At 43.1% G+C, this 25,561-nt stretch overlaps 1 protein-coding gene across 2 annotated transcripts in view; it reads left to right on the forward strand.

Annotated features, from left to right (window-relative positions):
• The first annotated feature begins 2,315 nt into the window (after positions 1–2,315).
• Positions 2,316–25,561, forward strand: part of dclk1a (doublecortin-like kinase 1a) — a 57,647-nt gene continuing 34,401 nt past the window's right edge. For both annotated transcript variants that reach the window (XM_029251346.1, XM_029251347.1), the window contains exons 1-3: positions 2,316–2,963; positions 3,673–4,097; positions 6,444–6,790. In XM_029251346.1, coding sequence (XP_029107179.1) covers positions 3,716–4,097; positions 6,444–6,790 — 729 coding nt within the window. In that variant the 5' untranslated portion in view covers positions 2,316–2,963; positions 3,673–3,715. The remainder of the gene's footprint in view (positions 2,964–3,672; positions 4,098–6,443; positions 6,791–25,561) is intronic.

Raw genomic sequence — 25,561 nt, forward strand, 5'->3', positions numbered from 1 at the left:
GGAGTCATCAATCCATCTGAAATGCAGGTCTTTGGGCTGTATGAGGAAGCAGGAACTCCTGAAGGAAAACTGCATGAAAACAAGGAGAACATGCAAACTCCAAACAGACTGAGGGGGATGTGAACCAAGCTTGAAACCCAGCACCCTGGAGCTGTGATGCATCACTGCTACCTGCTGTGTCCTTGCGCCTCCTTGCAACACATCACATTTCTGTAAGTCTGATAAGGTTTACATGCTGAGAATACAAATTAGGGTAACTTAGAGCTTAGTGGTTAACTTAGTAGTTGAGATGTGGTTAAGAAGTACCACGAAGAGCCTTTTTACTGTAACCTGGTGCAAGAGCTGTCTAAAAATGTGTAGCTATAAAAATTTATAAAAACAAAAATATCATAAAAGTGCATTATAAACTTACAATTACTTTCTAATTATGTTATTATTCTATGTAAATCTGACTAATCCTTTCTGAAGAAAGTTACCTGTCCAAATTAACCAATGAGTCACTGCTGCTGAATTTAGGATCTAATCTTCATAATGTCACTCAACTAATTTTGCACCTTTAATTGTTACTTTTCAGGTCACATGGCCCAGGATCTCAATTATGAATGAAAAGTTCAAAATGCATGAGGATGTTCTCATTCATAAAAAGTCAGTGCATCTGGTATCTTCCCAGAATAAACAGCCATTTATATAGAAGCCCTTTAGAAATAATCACTTGTTTATAATGGTTATTGGTCAGGAACTCATAAAGCAGCCCAAATTTTGTGGACCAGCTGAATTGGCTCTTACACGACATTTCTATAGTGTATGGGCTGTCTGTCTCTGGTCTCTCAATAGGTTTGTCAGTGACCTTGTTGGAGATTTTAATGGGCCAAGAAAACTGTGCTCTTCCTGACTGCTGGCTGGAGGCACAACAGGTAGTCTAGAGGGTCCCCACAAGTTTTCAGTAAGGAAAGCTGGACAGCAGGTCTGGTGCAAAGAAGCTACAGTCCGAGCTAGAAAATGACTGACCATCTGTACTCTGCAGACCTACTTTACTTTTCTACTTCAGTGTAGAATATGGGATGCAGGTACAGTATGTTGTATGTAAAAATATATTTCTGGAATGGTCCAACAAATAATTTTTCATCTAGTTTGAAAGTGTCTTCAGGATTTGGATTACGAGATGCTGTCAGTGTTCAAGCAAGCCTGATTAGCCTCCAGTTATATATTCATAACTCCACTGAATACTGTTGCTAATATTTTTGGTACCCCAATAACAGACAAGTTGTCACGCCACTGTTATACACTGTGCTTTTTGAGAACCAAGGTTTCTGACCCCTCCAATAAGGTGCTGTACATAAAGGTTCATGTTTAAGTGTAATAGTGCGAGGGCTGCGCTTGTAATGTACTGAATTTTCAACAGCTAAAGGTAAAGGGGGCGCAGCAGGTTTGGCTGGGTCCTGCTCTCTGGTGGGTCTGGGGTTCGAGTCCCACTTTGGGTGTCTTGTGACGGACAGGCATCCTGTCCTGAGTGTGTCCCCTCCCCCTCCGGCCTTATGCCCTGCGTTGCCGGGTTAGGCTCCGGCTTGCCATGACCCCACTTGGGACAAGTGGCTTCAGCAAATGTGTGTTTGTGTGTATTATCATGTGATTCAATGGATTTTACAGTATTTGGTGTCCGTCCGAACCACTCACCCCATATAGGACACGGGAACCAGAGCCTAACCCGGCAACTCAGGGCGTAAGGCCGGAGGGGGAGGGGACACACCCAGGATGGGACGCCAGTCTGTCGCAAGGCACCCCAAGCGGGACTCGAACCCCAAACCCACCGAAGAGCAGGACCAGGACCAACCCACTGCGCCACCGCACCCAGTATTTGGTGTAGTATATATTAATAATTTTACAAATGGGCCACATTATATGAAGAGGCTGGCTGCGTGAAGCTGTTAGGCTGCATGCTGAAGACCCCTTTTCTAGAACTCTAACCCTAACAGCCCATGGACTGGTGCAGACATGATTTGATTAACCTTTCATAAGGGCTGGAACCTGCTTGGCATATGCCCTGACCACTTGATTCACTGACTATTAAAATATTTTGAATAAATTCATACCAACAAAGGCCTAGATGTCATGCCAGCCACGACTTAACTTCTTAGCTCTCCTGAGTCACAGCATCTGGTAATAAGTGCCATCTTTGAGGTTCCGTAGCCGATTTTTCCTCGCGGGGCCGCTCGCCCGTCCAAGGTTGACGTCACAAGCGGGACGCAGCTGAGCGCGCGTGCGGCATGCGTGACGACCCGACACTGTCCCGCGGTCTATATAAAAGTTCCAGACTTCCGGTTTGAAAATTATGGGTTACGGCTACGTTTAGTTCGTTTCATACTGGCACAAGTCCGAATGAGAATTTGAGTTATTTAATACACAGACTTAAAGACAGGTCGGGGGGACGAGTCACGAGCCCAATACTATTCTTGGCAATAGCCTCGATTTTTGTGTGCGACTCCGAGCAGCAACCAACGCTAATATTTTCGTTCCTGACAATACCTGACAAACTGTTACGCCACACTGGATTCTTGTTTTACGCCAGACGGTAAATTCTGCATCCCTTCCTCACGAGACACTGCAGCTGGAGCGCCGTCGTGGTGCAGACGCGGCGCAGAGAGAGAATTTTCGAACGTGTTCGTCCAGCGCGGACCTCGGGGGGCGCTGGGAGGGTCCGACTCCGGCAGAGCGGGTTATTACAGGGGTATTTCAGGGAGGGACGGGCCAGTGTGAATAACAGCGCAGTCAGGACTCGAGGAGGAGATCGACCACCATCCCGCCTCCTCAGTCAGTCCGTCCGAAGGGGAGCGCAGACACACGACAACTGAGCATCTCAGCGCTTCATACTCATTCATCGGGAAACTTGGACCGCTCGGCTCGCCGAATCAATCGGGCGCCGCGGGAAGGTGGTAAGAAGACAGCAGACGTTAAACACAGCACAGGTACGTCGATCGTGCACACTAAAACGCCAGTAAACACGGTAAACTGCAGCTGTTCGCGTGAACAGTACAGAAAATGACACTTGGTCCGTCTGGGCAGTGTGGCGTTCTGTCCATGGACCCCATCATCATGTCCCGCGCGAAAGCAAGGGTTAAATATTTTGTAGTGTCTATCACCAGTTCTTAAAACTAACTGCGGAACCCGTCAAGTTGTAGTATCTTCTCTTATGTTTCTGAGCAGCGGGGCTGATTGAAACCGAGCTCAGACTAGTCCAGTAAATGAACGTGCCTGACGCATTTTAAATACTGATAGTAAAATTTGAAATTCTGCTGAATGTTTGCGCACCTGCTGCTGTCTCGAGACGCGACGGGTTGCTCGTGACCGGAGCTTCCCGTCCAACAACGTGATCGACGCGGGACACGACACGTCGTCTACGAGCGGGCTTACAGGGGGCACAGCCGTCTAATCTCTTATTACCAAGTTATTTAGAGGCTGCGCTCGGCGAAGGAACCTTCAGTGAAGGCTTCACTAACCCGAGTCCGAAGTCTGCAACCACAACCAGAGCAGGCAGCGTCGCCGGTTTTAACTCTTTTCTCTCCACTCACTCACTCACCCGGCGGGTGAGCCCCGGCTTTTCCTCCGCACGCCGTGCAGTCACACGACGCCGCCGGCGAACTGTCTCTCTCTGTTTCCTTCTCCTTCATCCTCAAGAGTCTTGACACGGACGCACAGCCGTCGTCCTCCCACGCCGGACATGGAGCAGGAGCATTTCGACGAGCGGGACAAGGCGCAGAGGCACCGCGGCGGCGGGAGCGGCGCGAGCGGCGGGAGCGCGCGGGCCAACGGGCTGCCGAGCCCGTCCCACAGCGCGCACTGCAGCCTGTACCGCGCGCGCACCCTCAAGACGCTCAGCTCCGAGAAGAAGGCCAAGAAGGTGCGCTTCTACCGCAACGGGGACCGCTACTTCAACGGCATTGCGTACGCCGTGTCGCAGGATCGCTTCCGCTCCTTCGACGCGCTGCTCGCCGACCTCACGCGCGCGCTCTCCGACAACGTGAACTTGCCACAGGGGGTGCGCGCCATATACGCCGCCGACGGGGGTAAGAAGATAACGAGCATCGAGCAGCTGGTGGAAGGTAAGCGGCTGCGCGGGTCTTTGTTAGAACATGTATTTCCCTATGAAGTGGACTAGTTTATCCGAGACGGACGGGCTGACACTGACTAATCATGTAAACATTCCCCAAAAAAATCAGTTTGTCGAGCGCTCATCACTTCGCTTCACGACCCCAGTTGCCCTCTGAACGACTCCATCATGTTTCATTGGAATCTGTGGAGAGAAATTCGTGGAAACACTTTCTCTGTGTGTGAGAGAGATTTTGGGAACATTATTCCTCTAGCAACTCAGTAACATAACAGCTTGTCTAAACAACTCCTCAAATACCACCAATAAGACTCTGGAGTCACACACAACTAGAACTGCTCTATTTGGCTTACTTGAACAACGGAAGGTCACATCCCCCACCTTGTGAATACCTCACCAGTCTGTTGTTGTTTTATCATTGCTTATATTAATTCACATATACTGTTGGGTTTTTTTTTTTTTTACCAACGCAAATCGCACAAAATATCCCGAAGATGGAAGGTTACAAAAAAAATAATATTTTTCACCTCAACTTAAGCGCTTGACAAATGCTCATTCGGTATGAGCCATCCAAATTGGAAGAGGGCAGAAGTATGGTATAATTTAACATGAATTTTATATATACTAAGTGAAGACATGTTGTATGCCACAAGGATGTTAGCTTAGAGTGTAGAAGTGCAGTAGTGGGGAAAATAATGGTAGAATATTTATTTTAACAGAAACAAGGGATGACCTCCTGTTGTAGAACTGCTGACATGTTTCCAGACGCCCAACTTGTCCCATAGCCTACCGTTTGTCGTATTGAAAAGGTTGCGGGCAGGGAGGATTCCAGTAGAAAGCAGAGGATGTAGTTTATTTCGTGAGGTTGTGTGCAACACGGCACGCTGTGTCACCCTGTAGGCGGGCAGGAGTGTGTCCAGGTGGAGGCGGCCGTGTTGGCAGGATGAGTACGAAAGCTCGGTCTGATGGACGCAGTTGGACATAATAATTTACAAGACTGCCGGGTGGGCAAACTTCGTGCCACAGCAAGAAAGTCTCTGACTCACGTATAATAAAAAAAAAAAAAACTCTCCCCCACACAGTGGCTAGACCGAAACTGGCACACAGTGAAAGTCATAAGTTTAAGGCAAGCAGGTTGAGTAACTTGTGATAAATCAAAATCAGAATGAGCTTTATTGCCAAGTATGTTCACACATACAAGGAATTTGACTTGGTGACAGAAACTTCCACAGCACAGACAGAATGACAGTGACAAGGCAGATGAGAAGATAGAATATGTGAATGAAGGATAAAAAAAATATAAAGTACCCAATATACAAAAATAGTCCCTAGACATTGTATGTATGTACAGGTATGTTCTATACAAATGCAAGGGAATGTGAGTAAGTAAGTGATTGTGTCTCCTTAGATCCCAGGTGACACCCTACTGTTTTACCCTTGAACAAGGTCTTTAGTCTGAATGGCTTCAGTAATTAACTAGCTGTGTTAAAGTGTAAGTGGTCAAATGTGTGCTGAAGTTTTTTTTTTTTTTTTTTTTTTCCTCTTCCCCTCTCTTTGGGGGGAAAAAGGTCAAGGTGTACCACTTAAAGTGAGATTTTCTGTGGATAGTAATGTCAGCTTTAACAAACAAATACTTAAATAATACCATGTTTATGAGTGCATCATACTGTCTTGGTAGAGCAGGTGATCTGAACAGGCCAACACTACTGATTTATAACAAAGATAGTGGAAATTAGGCCATTTCATCAATGAAGTATCTACATTTAACCTTTATAGAGCAATTGCTTATGTAATCTTTGTCTGGGCATCATTTCAGCATGTTCAGTACCATTGGGTCATGTTAATCAGCTGCTGCAATATCATCAATGAGTACTGGCAATGTGGGCCAGTTATTAATAAGCTGTTCAGCAAAGAGTATTTGAAAATTTCAAATAGACTGTTCTTCAGTTAGGGCTGTTCCTTTGTGAACATACTCAGAATGTTTTCTAGTACAGGCTAATACTAATACCATTTGAGTGGCATTTATTATGTATCAGTTTAAACATTAGATCTAGTGGCTAATGTCTGCCTATTACTACACTGTAGTATTTCTCAAATTTTCTTAATTTTTACAATGATGGAAACATGACTGGTGTATATCAAGTTTAATGGGTGGCACAGTGCTTAAGAAATTATGCTTATGACCAAAGGACATATTTAAATTTCACTGGAGGTGTACACATTTAATCTGTGAAGACTACTTTGCACAAAAGTGTATTATGTTTTTGGACACAGTCACGCCATGGCCTTCATATCATTCCTGGGGATGGCTCACTTTGTCTTTGTCTCCATTCGTCTTAAGGTGAGAGCTATGTGTGCAGTTCCATAGAACCCTTCAAGAAGCTAGACTACACCAAGAATGTGAACCCCAACTGGTCGGTAAATGTGAAGACTTCCTCATCCACCCGTGGACCCCCCTCCCTAGCTAGTTTTAAAGCCAATGCCCCGGAAATCCGGGAGAACAGGGACTTCATCCGACCCAAGCTGGTGACCATTGTCCGCAGCGGGGTCAAGCCCCGTAGGGCTGTGCGCATCCTACTCAACAAGAAGACAGCCCACTCCTTTGAGCAGGTGCTCACTGACATCACTGATGCCATCAAGCTTGACTCTGGGGTTGTCAAGAAGCTTTACACCCTTGATGGAAAGCAGGTGAGTGGAAAAGAGCCTTCAATGCAGTGCCTCCTCTTTGTCAGTTTAATTCCTCTTTTCACTGACCCATTTCAGTACATGCAAATCTTGTCTGCATCTGTTGAGATTAAAATACATGAGTATTGCTACAAAAAAAATTGTTATGGAAATCTGATGAAATGCTTCTGCAAAATCAATTCATATTCAAAGAATTCAACCAGGTTCTTGATGCAAAAAAGGATACTGAATTAGAAGGATGTTTTTATTAATTTTTTAAATCAACCCTTATCATGGCTTAGGTTTTTTGCAAACACTCTTAGGCAATAATACAGCAAACAGTGTAATTAAGCACACACACACCTGAAACCGTTTGTCCCATATGGGGTCGCGGGGAGCCGTAGCCTAATCCAGCAACACAGGGCGAAAGGCTGGAGGGGGAGGGGACACACCCAGGAAAGAATGCCAGTCCGTCGCAAGGCACCCCAAGTGGGACTCAAACCCCAGACCCACAGGAGAGTAGGACCCAGTCCAACCCACTGTGCCACCGCACATGCACACGCTTGTCCCATGCGGGGAGCCAGAGCCTAACACAGGGCGTAAGGCCAGGAGGGGGAGGGGACACATCCAGGACGGGACGCCAGCCCAATGCAAGACACCCCAAGCAGGACTCGAACCCCAGACCCACCGGAGAGCAGGACCCAGTCCAACCCGCTGCACCACCACACCCCCGGAGTAATTGAGTAGTATTTTGTTAATATAAATTTATGTCTAATAGAACAGTCTAACCGTGAAGTCATTGCTCATTGTCTGTTGGCTGCAGCTTTCCCACATGCAATCTTCCAAGTCCTGAGATATACACAGCCCTGAAATCCCCAATGAGTTTATTTGCATCTGCTGATCCATGGTCTCCTTGGTCTGCATAAATCAAAGATTCATCTGGCCTCACAACCCATCTGGCCCCACTGACAGAGAGGAACTGGCCAGAATGTTGCTGTGGAGACAGACTGGTCTCCAGAGCTCTCTGTCACCTGTTTAAATCTTTGAATTGGCCTCACAGTTTAACAGCTGTGAGGAGTATGACAGGTACTTTCTGCTTTTTCAGTGCAGGAGACCCTTAACTGGAAAATTTTTCTTTGATTCCAAGAATATGAGAAGCTTTTCATGTTGGCTAGTGGGGAAACAGAACAACAAAACGAGATAATAGCAATCCTGTAATCGCAGTGATTCCACATGGTGGTGGTACATGTGGCAGTGAAGGTGTTACCTCTGCTGAGTTGTGCTCTCATGGTAAAGACAATTAAACCAATTAATTTATGCAGGACATCAGCCAGTGAGCATTGATTTCCAGATATACCAAAGTTGTTACTGCCAGAAAATGTTGTGCATCATCCCATTGAATTTACAGTATGTTGCACAATAACTCCTCTGGCCCTCTGTTACTGCCAGGCTATTAATGGTAGGAGGGCATTACCAACCATGGTGTGTGAAGGCCAGTGTTGAAGGTCAAGATGTGTAGGGAAATACTTCAGACACTTTAGAAGCTGAGAACTGAACAGGAAGTGTGTCACTGCTTCTGGTTATGGAAGAGAATTACTGACTGTCAGAGTGATATAGTAAAGCTTTAAATTGAGCTTCATGTGCTAATTGATAGTCAAATGGAACATCTCACATGACTATGAACACATACTTTGTCTGTGGACAGTCTTGTTACTGCGACATAACGTTCATTAGTCCAAGAAGAGAAAAATCACTTTTTTTTTTTTTTTTCCTTCCTCCTTTCGTTTACTCAACAAGCCCTTAGAATTTGTGGATTTGTTTTTTTTTTTTTTTTTTTTTTTTTTTTTTCTCTACCAAAGTAAATCTGTATGAAATGATATATAAGATGGTGAGGTCTATGTCCACCTTGTGATTACGTGTGGGGAACTGAAAGGCAAGATGGTTGAGTTGTTTAACGCACCTCCTATACAGACAGGAGAAGACAAAGGAGAGAAGGAGGAGGTGTGAGAGAACAAGGGCGTGAGGAATGAATGAGACATTGAGGCCGGACCTACGCTGTTTCTATTTGTGTACCAGATGCAGGGAACACTCAGAAAGGACTCCTTTCCTGGCTGAAGTTCCATTTGTTATTTTTTCACCTACCATAAGCCAAACACACTGTGTCACTTTAACACAGTTGTTAACATTTTTCTGTCTCTTTTTATACATTATTACTGTTGCAATTCTACAGTTACATAGTAATTTCAGAGATCATCAGTTATATGTTCAATATGCAGAGGTAAAATTGAAATGGTACAAAATGTGAAACAGTTCATGCAAAGCTGTGACAGACTAATTTTCACATTTCATTTACGGGCTTACTGATGTAACTATATATTGTTAGATATTAGCAGTTTAAAACTTCACACTCATAGATACAAGCCTTCTGGACTCCTCCACCTTTCATGGGTCAAAGTGAGATTTGAGGGATGTAATGTGATTCGTGATGATGGAAGGAAGGGAGAGGGGTATGAATGAAAAACTGAGTGTGCCCACGTAGTTTCTATATCTGCAGCTTCTACAAAGAGGAGTCAGAAATAGCTGCAAGTTTTATTTTCCCTCGCTGGTTCTCCACCCACGTCTTTGCAGCTCGCCTCTATGGTTAACCTGTGTGAATGTGTCTCTGTCTCTCAGGAACACACAAAAATTTCCTCATCCATCTCTCCCATCTATGCTTCCAGTCAGTGATATTTTGGACGCTATGGATATAGGCTATCAGGGTCCGGTGTTAAACCAAAGGGACGTGACTCAGGTGGACATTTGTGCATGTCAAAAACATTTCCCACGGGTACGACGAAAGATGTGAGCTCCCCAGGCTCACTGCAGCAAAGCTGCAGTCTTCAATGCTGACTGCACCCCCACTACCTAGAAAGCAGGTCAGGGTGTTCTCAAGTGGACGTCAGGCTGCACAGTAGTGATGTAAGAGTCCCTAACCTCCTTTTTCAACATGCGCAATCCACTCATTTCAGCATTCTTCATGATTCGCAGGTCACCTAGCCATTATTGGTCCCCAGATTTGCAGTGTCATTGGAAAAGTAATGGAAGCACAAATCCCAGACATTTGTCAGCTCCACCTTCTGACTACAGTCACAGACTTTCAGGCTGCTTCTGCTTGTTCCAATGACATCCTTTAGAAGCTGCCTCAGCTGACTACCATTTTAACTTCTGATATAGCGGAGGTGTAAGTAGGTCAGATAATAGCTATTAGACACTGAGATGTCTGCACGCTTAATGCTGAAGGCAGCTCTTTAAGCCTTAAAGTTTAAGGTATACAGTTTGAATTCTTAACAATATTTGAACAGTATGCATTATTGGTGTCTGCAGTCATTTCACCCTTTTTATGTCGTCATTACCAAGTGACAAAACTGTTAAAACCTCAGACTCCCTCTTAAGTGGGAGTGGACAGCCTCTTTTTACAAGCAGAGAGGAAATCACTGTGAGGAATACATTTTAATAAAATGAAAAATTGGGTCAATATTAAATGTTCACCCACTGAAGCATGTGTTTGTCCTTATTTAAGTAATCATCTTAGAGCTCAGATTAAGTTAAAGCCCTCCAATGTTGCACTCAGGGAACTTGGCACCGAGCTGGCATGGCTCCGATTTCATTTTTGGAGCAGTTACAATGCATTACATTGCAATACTGCTTTAAATGTCATATTTCAAGATACAGCTCAATTAGGAACTAATTTAACTTTCTGTAGTATTATTTTTCACTCCACTCCTTCTAAACACTGAAGAGGCTTAAGTAAGTTTTTCTAGCTGCTGTTATTTTTACTTCTGGTCATTGGCTGTGACATTGGCTAGAGCACCTACAGCAAAGAAGAGCAGGTCTACAGCCCAGTCTGATTAACCATGTCCTTGTAATTTGGTCAGAATTAGTGCTTTATGCCTATTGTCAGAGAGATATGCAAGAGATTTACAAGGAGAGAGAAGGAAACAAACAGGTGGAGAGAGGGAGACTGATAATTCAAGTAAATAGTTCGGAGAAAGCCTTATTTAGAAGCAAATACAAAGAAAATAAAAAAAGAGGATGATTAAAAGAAACCTAATGAGGTTCAGGAAGACTGGCAGTTGAAATTGAGAAGAGCCTGAGGAGTCCAAAAAAAGGGAGGAAGTAAAATAAGACACTAAGTTAAGAACTAGGTGCAATTGGAGAGTTAGAAATGAAAAGACAGACCTGGCTTTTGGGTCTGTGTTTCTAGCATAATTTTTTTTTTTTCCATGATGACAAGCAGCAATACAGAAGAATTCTTCCAATAACATTTGCTATCTGTTAATAAGCTGTTAGTACTCCCCATGAAAGTTGCACACAGAGAAACAGGTTAAACATGTTAGCTCCAGACGGCGATGCGAGCCTCTTTAGGAAATAAAAGTAGGTTTCTGGGCCTTTTGAAGAAACCCCTGTAGCTCAGATACACTGGGTTAGGTCAGAAGAGTGGATCATGGTTTGGTCCAAATTCCCTTGTGATGCTCAGCAAGTAATTTTTTTCAGATAGAAATCCAGCCAATATTAATGGCAGAAATCGGAAAATGAGGAAAGAGACAAAATGGTAAAAAAGAACTGACTGGCTGAAATTGATAGGTCTTCAAACCACATCTTTGAATCAGCAATGATGTGCATTTCTTGAACTGACAGGCTCTTCTCTTATTCTGTTGAAAAAGGGCTTAATGAATGCATTAATATATAATATCCCTCTGTATAAATGTTAAAAAAACAATTAAGAAAAAAATTATTTACGAGGACACAGTGTACACTGGTAAATTGTTATAATTTAAAACAGCTGGATTTTTTCTGAAAATTGTCTAGGTAGAGCCTCAAAATAAATCTTTGCTGCCAAGAGATATTTTTACTTTTCCTTAGAAGCATGTGAGCTATTTATAGCCAGCACTCCTGTCTTGTCGCCTTGTAATTTTGATATGACTCTTGATATATTTTTTTTTGCTTCCATTTCCTTTGCTGGTTTCTATAGCAATATGGTTGCTGTAGCAACCACCTCTGCAGATGAGCTGTGCTGCAGTGATGTCACAGAGGGATGTAAATGGAGGGAGAGGGACTCTTGAGTCGCCATTATGCTGGGCTTCAGGACAAGAGCAAAAGGGCGTCTGGCCAAGCTGCCTTGGTTGCTCTCAGCTGCTGTCCTCTAAACAGTGCTCTCTACTGACACTGCACCCAAGAATGTAAAGATGTGACAAAGTAATATCTATTATTAAGGGAAGAATATAGAATGCAACTCAATATTTAAAATTACTGAACAAAGTTTACATGACATTCATCTTCTGCATTCAGATTGGCTTCACCTGGTCTGTTGGCTGGAATCCAACAATTTTTTTTTTTTTCCCTGAACATGGTTTATATGTGTATATATGTGTTTATATGTGAGTTGGATTTGTAGCTGATTTCTTTTGGCTTGTTAGTTGCTGCTCTCTGACCCAAAGTGCCCTAAACCAACCCCCCATATCTCCAGGGCTCATACTCATTTTCATGGACATTTACTGCCCATTTCATTAACACACTGCAGGCATGCCTGCCATCCAGTGTATGTGAGCTGGACCAGGAACAACAGGCTCAGCATATGGCCTTATTTAGTTCAGTGCCCTTGGTCAGCATTTTGTGTCTGAACTTGCATCCAAAAAATAGAATCAATACCCATGGTTTCCCTGAAAACATATATAATCTGCATTTTTTAAGACTGATGACAAAGATCATAAATTCATTCTGCAAAAGGTGTATTTCATCTTTTACAATTCCTGACTTAAATTTCTTTGTGCACCAGTGTACAGGAACATTTCCATCTTGAATATCAATATTTATTACACATTTCTTTCACACCCATGCTCTGTTTCTTGCCTTGCTTGAGATAAGGTTATCAGCTAATGCCTTTACTGCTCTGGAAGCATCCAATACCTGGATCAAGTGAAAGTGTAAAAGTTTGTGCTGAGAGTAGGGCGGTGGGGGCAGGGGCAATCCTGGGAGACTGTGATCCTCTTATCACACCTGGTCTTGATCTTAGCATGTTTGCTCTGCTGACTCTGAATGGAGTTTCTGTCTGCAGCCATCCAGTCTCCTTTGAGCAAATGATGGTTTAGTAATAGTATTTTACAAGTGTTTCCAAATGCTATCACCACTATGAGTCAATGGTGACTGTCAAAACAAACATGCATCTGACCACATTTCTTTTAACAGTTTTTTTTTTTTTTTTTTTGGTGACAATTGCTGTAAGGCTGCTGCTGTCAGTAGGATATCTTGACGCCTCCAAGGTTCAGCACAGAATGTTTACTATATGTGCTGTGTTTATGGGTAAAAATAATTGGTTAATTGACATAGCTGTGCAGGGGGCACGGTGGCACAGCGGGTTTGGCCAGGGCCTGCTGTCTGGTGGGTCTGGGGTTTGAGTCCCGCTTGGGGTACCTTGCAGCAGACTGGCATCCCGTCCTGGGTGTGTCCCCTCCCCCTCCAGCCTTGCGCCCTGTGTTGCCGGGTTAGGCTCCGGTTTCCACGACCCTGCTTGGGACAAGTGGTTTCAGACAGTGTGTGTGTGTGAAGTAACCATTTTCTGAGCTCCATGTCTGCATAAGTTGAAGTCTAGATCTGCTTGTGTGGCCCTGGTAGTGTAACCCTGTTTGACAGAAGTTGGGAACTAGATACTGATGTCCCATTTAATTGCCATTTAGCCTTGTCATGCTGTGGTTTCTTTTAGCCTGAAGCAGTTTGTGATGACACATAAAGATAATATGACAACTGTGTGACTGGGAGTGGTCAAGTGTTTTTCATTGATACTGACATCCCTCAATTCATACGTTTTCTTGATCTGAAATTTTTTGTATAATTGCTCTTGGTTTTTGATACCCAGGTTTTAGTTTTCGGTCAGTATAACAAAATTTATCCAAAAAAATTTAAAGTCATGCATCACCCGAGTGAAGCAGAAGTGTATTGGTGTACTGTGATTGGCATGTTCGCTTTCACATCTTTCTGTCTGTTGGTGTGTTAGGAATGTGAGAGTGTTGCTTTGTGAATGGAGCAGTATGGGGAATGTATGAAATTCCACAGGAATGTCTAGTCAGCCATATTGGATGTGTTATTTAATTGAATATTTGTAGAGACAGCAGAGCAATTACCAGGAAAAGTTTAGCTCATGGTTTTTCTCATTATGTGTGTGCATTTTAGTAACAGTGGACAGTTTTATAAAGATGTTCACAATAAAAATAAAATAATGGATCCCTGCTTGGTTTACTGCTCATCCTGTGGAGATGGGAAATTCCTTGGATTGGTAAGTGTGTAAATGCAAGGTCTTTATATTGTTCTGAAATTAGCTGTTTTAAAGTGTTCTTTTGATATTTGGGAAAATCTATATGTGGTTTTTGAATGGACTGGGAACATTATTTTTGCCCATTTAAAATAATGGGAAATAGGCTTTTAGTATCCAAAATTTTGATGTTCGCACTGTTTTCAGGAATGGGTATTCTTTGGACTAAGGCAAAAAGACCTTGTTTTAGATGCACAGTAGGCTTTAAGCTCAATTACACAAGTACTGATGCATCTAAGGTGGATGAGTAGGAAGCAGATCTTTCCTTTTACTGTGGTTGTCACACACAAGTATTCCCATACATACCACACCCATGAATATACTTAAATTAAACCTCCCTCTTGCTTCCCCCTTTTTTTCTCTTCTTTATTTAAACACCTCTATGATTTTTAATTCAGGATGGACTGTGCCATACAAGTACCAGTCTTCTTTCACAGACAATGTTCAAATATTTTAAAGCTGCATAACACCAGTTTTGTAGAACTTTAATGCAAGTTGAAGTCAACTACATTACTGCTGTACACAAGCCATGATCAGAAAACCAAAACACCCCTCATTTAATGGTCCCACTGATGCAGCGTGACATGGCCTGCAAGGGCTCTGCGTTCAAAGTGGAATGCTAATTACCGTTTTCCTTGTTCCGCAGACACTCTCCCCCCGTGTCTCCAAACAGATGAGCCGGCACTTGGGGGTGATGGGTCACATTTGCAAGCTGTTTGCACGGAAAGAAGCTTTGTTCTTTTTCAAGAGAACCTGATGTGCTGCTCCTAAAATTACAACATGAGGTTGTTGCCAAAGAGCTTAAACTAATTACTTGCCACTGCTCATGGCATTTGCACATTACTTCTGTGATCATGTTGAAGTCAGTCTTTACAGTGGCATGTTTAGTGACACTGAGAGTGGTAAAATATGTTGCCTGAGTTGGAATGTGGAATGCACTAAACTTTCTCGAAAGACTTCTAGAAAAATCCCAATAAGAAATCTCATTGTCAGACATGAAGCACAGTTGAAGAGCGAAAGGGGGAAGTTGGGAGAAATACAAGATGTCTGAGAAACAACAAAGACAGCAGTGCAGAGCAGAAATATGTACAGTGTCAGGTAAATACATGGTAATATGCAGAAGAAAGTCCTATTCATTTAAGACATTGCATAACAGCCTTGACAGCACTTGGGCTCTTTACATGCAGGGTTTAAGAGATCAAGATTAAGTGTCCTTTCTCTTGTTCACATGACAGTGAAGCGTGACATATCCCACCTTCTAACTTTAACCTTATGACTAGTTCTATCACTCAACCACCTTGCCCTGCCCAGTTTCAGCTTATCCTGACCACATTGTTTAATCCGCTTTGCTTCATGGGCTCGTCGAGGGCCGCCTCATTGTCTCAACCTTTTTTTTTTTTTTTTTTACTGGTGTATGATGAAGGGCTTTATTGTTCTCAAGCATACCACTTTTTTTATCTGTTAACAAGTTCACTTTCAAACAAACTCTTTTCCAAACTAGCCCAGACTTCTCTACATGAGCAGTATTTTGCTGAGCTAATTTGGTTCTTTATTATTTAACTTTGAGGTATGGGGACCTGGCTTTGCAAGTCTGAATGATTTATGCTGCTTGCAGTTTTGCTTTTCTCAAAGGAACAACAAAGGTTTCCTTACTGAGATTTAATCCTGCAATCTATTGGTTGCCAGTCAGTTACTTTAACCACTGTATGAAATTGGAGTCCTGTGCTGTCTTTCCCTCGCAGGACCCATACTGGAGGGGTGAGAGTTGAGTGGTTAATAAACAACCAATCAGCATTAAACTACTCCTTCTCCACAGTGCATGTCAGTCTACTGCAGCTTCTCTAATATCTCATGTCTCAGCTTCTCTCATATCTCGTATCCTAGTTGCTCTGTGTGGAGGTGTGGCTGTCCCAGTCGGATGTAAGGTCATCCCAGGACATCAGGTTGACTCACTGAGGGTAAGAGGGTAGCGCTAGTCTCTCAGGGGTTTTGTAGATTGCACCATTATGCAACTCAGGACAAGCACAGTGAGTCGGATTCACTACTAGGCTGTGGTTATGTAAACAGCCCACTTTAAGGGAGCTTCTGTTATGAGGCAGACACACAGTAAAGAGCTATATAGATCAGTTTATGTACAGGGAGTTCTCTTTGGTTCTAAAAACCACACTGTTTTGTGGTATTTATTTAATCTGCTTTTGTTTTGAACATGTTAAGCATAATTTCTCATGATGAATTTGATTTATTCATCCATTATCAGTAACCACTTGCTCAATGCAAGGTCTCAGTGGTCCAGAGCCATTCAGGACACCAGTCCCTCATAGGGCAATCACACACTTCTTTAGTTATATATTTACATTTATCCATTTAGCTGATTCTTTTTTCCAAAGCAAATTGAAATGATTTAAATCATTCAGGGTAAATAGCTTGCTGAGTGGTATTACAGCCAGTGGTGATATTCACACCTGGGTCCTGCAAGACCAAATGTGCACTCTAACAATTACGCTACCTATTGCCCCTTTACACATTCACTCACTATGGGCTATTTAGAATCAGCAATTCACCTGAAACATGTCTTTGGATTGTGGGATGGAACCAGAGCACCAGGCGAAAACAAGCAACACAAAGAGAACATGCAAATTTCACACATACTGAACTGGATTTAAACCCAGGTGTGAGCACACGGGCACTACCCATTGCACCAACAGTACCATTCCAGTTTTGCTTATTATACAGGAAACTAGCACCCCAGATGTTAAACCAACAGTAAAAAAAAGTTTTTCTAGACTGCACTGTTAGATGGTCTTAAAGAGATGAAAATTCATAAACTGATAAAACTGGGGAAAAAAAAGTTTGGATCAAAATTAATCTTAAAAAGTTGGATAAAATTGAACACTTTTTCATTGTATGCCAAGCTCAGTTTGTGTAAGCTCATGCAATCTGCCTGTGTCATCCACACCGCCTCCAGGACATCTCTCGTCAAGAGGATCAGTGTGGCTGCTGCCACGTGAACAAGTTGGATTTGCTGGCCTCTAATTGGTTTAAACTGTAGCCCTGGTCGTTCGAGGTTTTCACTTGTGTCCTCAGTGAGGACCAGCTGTGACAGAGGCAGGATGAGAATGAGAAGCCTGCTATCGTTAGAAAAATGATTTTAAAAGTGAGATGGAGTATATATTCTCATCAGTAAGTATTATCTGCAGATTTTACTTTTTCCTTTGCCTTTTTTTTTCAGACTAGTAATTGGCCCATCATCACACTGCAGTGTGTGGAACATTTTTATCTTCATGGTCCAACATGTTTAAACAGGAAGTGTTGACTGCAAGCTTCTCGAGCCATGTGGAACTGAAGCTGCACATGCTTCTGCAAATAGTCAACACCTAGGGTACACACACTTAAGCACAACAAAATAAACTAAGCAATGGAGCTCTTGTTAAAAAAAATCATTTTGCAGAATCACTTAGCAGTTTTCCTTGTACTGCAACCCAACTCCATGCCTGACCTGCTCACACAGATCGTCACATGAGCAGCGATATCAGCTTGTTTAGCCTAGTTTGTTGAAAGCTAGTCGTATAATAGGATTATGGGTTGAATTGCAGTTGAAACACCTAAAGCAGTGTCCTTGGGACTCATGCGGAGATAATCAAATAAAAATGGTCCACTGGTATTATACAAAATGAAAAAGATTAGACTAATTTTCCGTTATCTGAAAAAATGTGTCATTACAGATCAGATTGGGCCCTGAAGGCCATTACGAAGCACAGGAGAATGTGGGCCATCAATCTAGACTGCTTTCGTCCTGGCACACTAATGGAGGGTGACCATGGCAACATCAGGGATAAATCCCATAACTTTAAATTAATCAAGGCTCAAAAATCGATTTTATATGCTCTTATCGCTGACAACTTTTTTTCACTAAAGACCCCACAGAAGCATGATTCTCTAAATCTAGACATAATTGATATGAGATATTCAGCCTTATGAAAAATTTTGACAAATAATTGTGTCCGCACTGATGGACTGGCACTCCATCCAAGGTGAACCCCTAATCTTGCAGCCAGTGATTCTAGGATAGAATCTAGATGACCCTGAGCAGGATTAGCAGTTAATGGAAGTGAATGAGTGAGTGGTAAGTATATCCAACACTGGGTAAACAAATGTATTACTTGGTTAGTAATGAGAGCATATAAAACCAATACTGAGCACTGCTTGTTGTAATAGTAATTGCACTGGTCCTTGGCTTCAATCCATAGATGGGAACTGCTGTTGTACCATGAAGTTAAGTGCTTATTATAAACTGTTCACAAACTGAAAAGTTTAAGCAAGAAAGAAGTGACCAGTAAATTATTGCAATGATAGATAAATGTATTTACTTACTGAAGGGGGAGTGAATTGATCTGATTTTCCGTGTTGCAGTGGATATATATGTGTGTATGTGGGGCAGCTGGTAGTGTAGTGGTTAGAGCTGTTGCCTTCGGGCCCACAAGTCACAGGTTTGAATCTCACATCTAGCCGTAGTACCCTTGAGCAAGGTGCTTACTCTAAATTTATCCAGTAAAAAAAAAGAAAAATTACCCAGCTATGTAAATGATTGTAGATAGATTAACATTATAAGTTGCTTTGGATAAAATTGTCTCCTAAATGAATAAAAGCTATGTGAATGTGTACAGCATCTGTTTATAGCCATGTCAGTGTGTGATGCACTTTGTGTGTGTCATCTAGAAAGTCTCAGCACAGTCTAGTCTAATTAGCAGCTCAGCAGTGTGTGTACATGAGACAGTGTGTGTTTTGGACCCTTCAGGACCATGAACAGCTCCTCATTACCCTCTCTGCTTTGTAAGATGTCAAGGCAATGATTCAGGACCAGGGTCAGCTCCCTTTTTATTACCAGCTCAACCAGCTTGCTTGACCTCCTGGCTCAACTCCTTCATGTCAAAATCCTGTTTATTCCCAGCCCTGGAGAACGTTTAACTCCAGTATGCTTGAGGGAAGTTGAGACAAAAGGGAGAATGGTGAGGCTGGGACTGCTATGTTGGATATTTGGATTCGATTCCCTCTGGTCTGCAGTCCTTTCTCCCTCCCTCCTTCGGCTCAACGGCTCCAATTTTGAGAAACAAGAACAGGGTAAAATTCTGTGGCTCTTTTCACTGCTGACAAAATGCTGAGAATAAATAAAGGATAAAACTGGAGAGATGCAGGTATTTTCCAGAGACATGAAACATTCTACCTAGGGGGATAGATGGTTAAAAACAAGATGTCATGTGAAGCAGCTGATAAGGCGTCTGTCTGGTCTCCCAAACAGCAATCCCACATCGGGCTCTTGCTGCATAAACAAGCTGAACAAGGGCCCAGCTCCACTATGGACTGGCTGTGAGGAATAGACTCAGAATTCAGTTGCATTCCACTCTTCCTACTAGCTGATGTTTCTTTGAAACGCAAGCCCTATGTGGTGGAGAGAGAGGAGGGCTGCCAGTGGGGTGTGGACCCTCTGTTTCCCACAGAGATTACAAGGGTCTTGTCTACTGTAGGGTCAACATCTAACTGAACCAACAGTGAACCAAAATTACGCATCCCAGACACAGCCAGTGGCATGCAGAAAAAGTACAGGAGGTAAACAGCACAGCAGCCCACAATTATCCATGAATACCACTGCAGCAGTACAGCAGACAGGCTATTTCTCCAACAGCAACATCTCCACCTTGGTGGTCAAGGCAGCACACAGATTAAATCCAAGCAGTAATGAAGCTGATTGTGATGGTGATTTGGTTTTCTTTTTTATTCTATCTCTTACTCGTACATATCCAGGTCAACAAACAACGTGGCAGAAGTAAAACTGTGATTCAAAGAACCACCAATGTCATAGTTAATATTGAGTAGCTGTGTTTTTTTTTTTTTTTTTTTTTTTTTTTTTAATATTACGAAGTAATTTTTGTCTGACACTGCTTTTGCACTTTTAACAAGTTAAGCAAGTTACATAAGGGGTAGAGTCCCTTTCCAGACTGGGCTGTATTTAGAGCAGGATCTGGTGAATTTGTTTTTGTACTGTACTGCTTACGCCAACCTCCCCTCCTCCCTCTTCGGATGCAGCATAGCTTCGTGTTCTGCTTGCCACCCTGTCAGCCATCCTTGTGCGGGCCTGCAGTGCTCCTTCTAGTGCCGTCCGGTTCTATTTTTGTACGCTGGGGTGGGGTGTGGTTGATGGTTCGGGGGTTGTGACATTCCGTTTGTCTAGAAGCCTTGTCATGCTGGATCGTAACAGCTGTGCATGAGCCCTCATGTCAGTGAAAATAAACATTGGCTCTATTTATAGAAAAGGAGAAGAGGGCTGCGAGTATTTGTCCGTTTTACTGTAGTGAGCAGATGTCGATACCTTTTTTTGTAAATTGAGAAAGTGTAATTCATAAATCATGTTGGCTGTGTTTGTGTCTGTTATTCAGCATATTCAGTTCAATCTCAGTTGTTTGTGGGCATTAAAAACCCACCCTGAAGATGTGTACTTTATATTGCTTCCTATTACGCTGTTGGAAGGGTATGTCATGAACTCAGCAGTTAAACCCTCTTGTGAAGATGCATCGTGTCTGTGCAGTCAGCTCTCTTCTTGGTTCTCTGGAACCGTCCTGCAAACCTGACCACGACCTTCCCCTGATCTGCCTTGGAGTGTAGCTTCATTGTTAGGATCCCACAAGAATAATGAATGATTTTCAATTCTTGTTCCTGCAGCGATACGCAGAATTAAGGCACTTTCCCTGAATTACTCCTTTAAAGTTGCCCAGTTTTATAATGCGTGTTGCATTAGCGTCTTCAGATAACATGGTTTTTATCAAGTTCAGCATTTAGATGCAAGTATTATTCCTGTCACTGCTGCCTGATTCCTCTTAAAGCTCTTCCCTATTACAAAACCGAAGAAGAGGTAAAACAAACAATGTGAAAGGGACAGAGCGTCAAATCCTTGCTGCAGTATTTTCAATACAAGTGCAATACTGCTTTGTGCCTCCTGTTGGATCACTACTGCCATCTTGTGGTGTGTAACTGAGCTGCAGTTTATTCCCTGAAAAGTGCAGTTCAATGTTCACCCTGGAATTTGGTACTGGGGAGCTATTTTTTATTGATTGACATTTTGATATATGTAATATATATTTAGACACTTTATATTTCATTTTCTGACTTTGATCATTCCACCCCCAGAAATATGTATGTCTATATGAAAAAACCCTTTTTTGGCAAGTTATGTAACATAGTGTTTGAGTTAAGGAGCCAGTCTTAAGTTTTCCAAACCCTAGTCGTGGTACTTCACCCTTAATTCATCACACTTTCAGTACATCGTTACAAAATAGTAGCATAGATTTAACAAAGACAAGCAACATTAAATGTACGCTTGTTTGAGTGGCAAAAACTTCAGTTAAATCTTAATATTTAGCTGACACCTTTGTTTGTGCAAGGCATACAGGCAATGGCATATATTGAACTTTACGTTGATGTAGCCATCTGTGCGGTACGTATTTTTACTGTATGAATTAAGTGGGCATCTTGAACGAGGATACTGCAGCAGGAGTTTGGCTCGGAACCTGTAAAAAAAAAAAAAGGCATTAATTTGTTACTTTGGTGTTAATCCAGTCTGAAAATTCTGTCCTATGCTAATATTTCAAATGGTATTTTTTTATTTTAAGTAGCACAAATACGGTACGTATTTATTTTTAAACACCGTTTTATTTACTTAGTGGGGCCGCGGTGGACCAGCGGGTTTGGCCGGGTCCTGCTCTCTGGGGGGGGCCTGGGGTTCGAGTCCTGCTTGGGGTGCCTTGCGATGGACTGGCGTCCCGTTCGGGGTGTGTCTTTTTCCCCTCCAGCCCTGCGCCCTGTGTTGTGTTGCTGGGTTAGGCTCACTGTGTTTGTTTGTTTGTTTTGTTTTGTTTTGTTTACTTTTTCACAGCCCTCCCTCGTTGAGATGCTGACCACTAGGTGGCCAGCAATAAAATCAGAATTTAGCGTTGCACCTGAATTTCCACTAGGGGGCGCACGGCAGCCACTTCACCGCACAGTACACGCCAGACGCGATGGTTACACAACACACCATGAATGGATGGAGTGTTTTTTTTTTTTTTTTTTTTTTTTTCTTTTTTCTTCCCCCCCCCGGAATCCCGAGGCACTTATTTTTAAAGAATAAAGAGCTGTGCACAGCTACCGCAGACACCACTCCGGACTAGACTCCGGACATGGGACATGGTGTAGTGGGATCTGGTGGAATTTCTTTTATCGCACGTGTATGAATTGACTGACACAATGCATTAAGCAATAATCAGCAACACTTTCTCTCGATGCTCTGCATGAAAGTGGAGAAGCAGTGCAGCCTCCTGTGCTCTTATCTGATGCTCTGGAGTGACTGTTTCTCCCTTAGGCTTGTTGACAAAGCAACAGTCAGTTTAATCTGTGTTAAGGATGCTTAATTAGGGGAACAAATGACAACATGGTATTTCATCCACTGATGAGATCCACGAACAGTGAATGATGTGTAATAGTACAATATTTAATTCCTGGAGAAGAGAACCGAGAAACTCATTCGCACTGGCTGACAGGTGATCAGAATATAATCGGGAAGTTTAACCCTTCTCTGTTATCAGGGACGTTGAAAGAAGACTTAACAATAATAACAAATAAGAATAAGAGTGACAAAAGTGCCATTTTGGCTGGTTAAACCATGAATTCAAAGTGTAAAAGTGCTTCTGTACACTTTGGTGAGCACTTAGTGCCTAAAATGACCCGAGCAGAAAGTGAAGCTGTCATTAGAGCAGAGGACCGGTGACATTCCACTGACGTCCTTTGTCAGAATGTGTTTTCAGCGTGGACTTTTTGCGCTCAATTATATAAAAGGTGAGTAATGAAATGAAGAATGATCATCTCCCTTGTGGCACTGCTGGTATTAGAGAGAGCTTGGCCTGCATCTCTCTCGCACACTCATCGTTTGTTCAATTTTAATGGCGACCCATCAGCTAATGGCATTGCTACTTTTTAATTTGTTTGTTTTACTTGTTCAATTTATTTCTTGTTTGCACTGTTCCGCTCTGTGTGGCAGGGGACTCTCGAACATCACTGTTGCATAACTGAACTCGTTTACGTATCTTTGCCATATCAGTGATCTTACTCGCTTTCTCACTCTCTGCAGACAAACAAGCCTTAGCTGCCAGGCCTCTGTCTTTCATCTTTGTGCTCCATGGCACTGTGCAGTTTGAGGGCAGGCGAATGCAAGCTGCCGCTGTCTTGCGTTAGATGAAATATGGATGCTTCCCATTCTGAATGTTCAGATGTGGAGTGGGGGTGAGGGGAGGGGAGTGACGGTTTGTATAAATTGGTCCTCAACTGGTTCCCAGCAACGGAGCCACTTGCAGGCAACAGTTAGAAGTGCAAAAGTTGACCCACAAACATAGCCCATGCCAGCATCCCATTTGTTTCACAGCAGGTAGGAGAAATTCACTTAGTCCAGGGGTTTGCTTTAATTCTGTCAGGAGTCATCACCTCCACTTGAACAAACACATTGTCATACACTGTAGTCCAGGCACAGTTCCCATGTCAGAGCTTGGGAAAAACAAATGTGACGGGGGCAGAGCCACTATATGTTCCTTGGGCCACTCCAGAAAAAAGCTGTCCGTCCATCCATTCATGACTGATAACCATTTGTCTACTGTAGGGTCAAGGTGGTGCAGAACCTGTATTAGAAGTGTCGAAGGGTACACCCTGGAGGAGACGTCAGCCCGTTGTTCACATCTACTCGAACACACGGCCCAGCGAGATGCCAGCATTACCTTTCGCAGTACGCTGCTGCTCAGAAAAAAAACTTGTAATTTAGCTGCGAGTGACTCAGCCATATCCACCATTGAGAAATTTGGTCCTACGCACAGTTTTCTCTTGAGCGCTGTCATTCATTCAAGCTCTTTGAAGTCAGCCCTCTCTCCTGCCTCTCCACTCCTGGAGACTCCCAATACATTCGAGATTGCTGCTCTCTTAAGTGTTCCAGCTGAATTCAACTTCTGCTTATGCCTTGTTTTATTCCTCTGCCTGTTTGTTTGTTTGTTTTCTCGGAAGTGTTTGCTGCACACAGCCTATCTAGGACGCTGGGCACCCAGGGACTGGTGTGCTGGAAATACTTCATTTTTACAGATTTTTGTGAGCCTGCTGAAGAGCAAAGGTTTAAAAATGAAATCTGGATACAGGATAAGTTTTTATTTGTATTGGGGTAGCATTATACCAGCCCTCCGTTACTACTTTCAACCGCCATTTGAAATGAACTAAATTTAGTTTTCGAAGTACCAGGAATAAAAACAAGTTTTAATCTGTATCAGAGAAATCGGGTAATTCTTTTTAATCCATCCAAGAACAGGGACCTGTCCTGCCCAGCTTGGCTCACTGTGTGCCCTGGTACGAACCCCCCAGCTATTTCCAGGTGTCCATCTGTGTGAATATTGCATGAACAGTCCCCTCTAAAGAGCCTGCAGCTCCTTTTCTGCAGCTGTCCCAACATAGTGGCCGTTTGCACTAGACAAGCAATCTGACTGATGTCACGTAAGACCCACAAGGCAAAAGAACATCTGCAGGGAGTCGGTGTTGTGTATGTGGTGTTCGAAACTGATGTTTCATGCTCCCACGAGACGCTGCGTTATGCAAATGCCATCATCCACATTTCACGGTCTCTACGCGTGTCTGTGCTTTAGTCTCATTGTGTCTCTTTGTTTTTTCCCTTTAGAAGAGAAATTAAAGTGCCGTGTGCTACCAAAGTTGTTTATTCCTTGAAGTGGTAATAACCATCCTTCAGTACATTAGCCACGTCTTTGTATTTCTGCGTGAATTAGTCGAAGAAAGAAATTTGGGGAAGAGAGCGTACAGCGTGCCGATACTCAAGATCAAATTGGAAAAGAGATTAGTGTTTTAAGAGACTGCCCGAAGGTGTTTTCATATCATTTACTGCCTCTTTCTCACTCTCCCATCTCTCTGCCTTCTCCTTTCGTAGAAATATTGTGGAGGCTTGGGTTGACTTGCCGGTTCATACTGATGAAGTCAGTCCGCTCCTCGGAGCCAAGTTTCTGGCTCAGAACCGCACTCCGCTGGCAGTGGCCGACACTGTGCACTGGGGAGGTCACATCTCCACTGGCAACCCGTGTCCACGTGTTTTAGTAATTGCATGCAATGTGGAGAGAGCATGCAAAGAGCAACCGCATTCACCAGCTGCACACTCCTTTAAGCAAACTGCAAGCCAGACCCTGTTGAAAAACCTGCTCTTCTAATTGTAGTATGTACCATATCCTCTCATTTCCTAGCCAGCAGTCATGTGATGGGGAGATGCTGTGTGGGGGAAGGGTTGACCATGTCGTGGTGGTGGTGGTGGTGGTGGTGGTGGTGTTTTTAAGAGGGAGTCTAGCAGGTGCCCTCAGCTGAAGCAACACACTAAGGCAAGTTTTCACAGTCAA

The sequence above is a fragment of the Scleropages formosus genome, chromosome 4 (assembly GCF_900964775.1).
Source record: "Scleropages formosus chromosome 4, fSclFor1.1, whole genome shotgun sequence".
Classification (NCBI taxonomy): Eukaryota; Metazoa; Chordata; class Actinopteri; order Osteoglossiformes; family Osteoglossidae; genus Scleropages; species Scleropages formosus.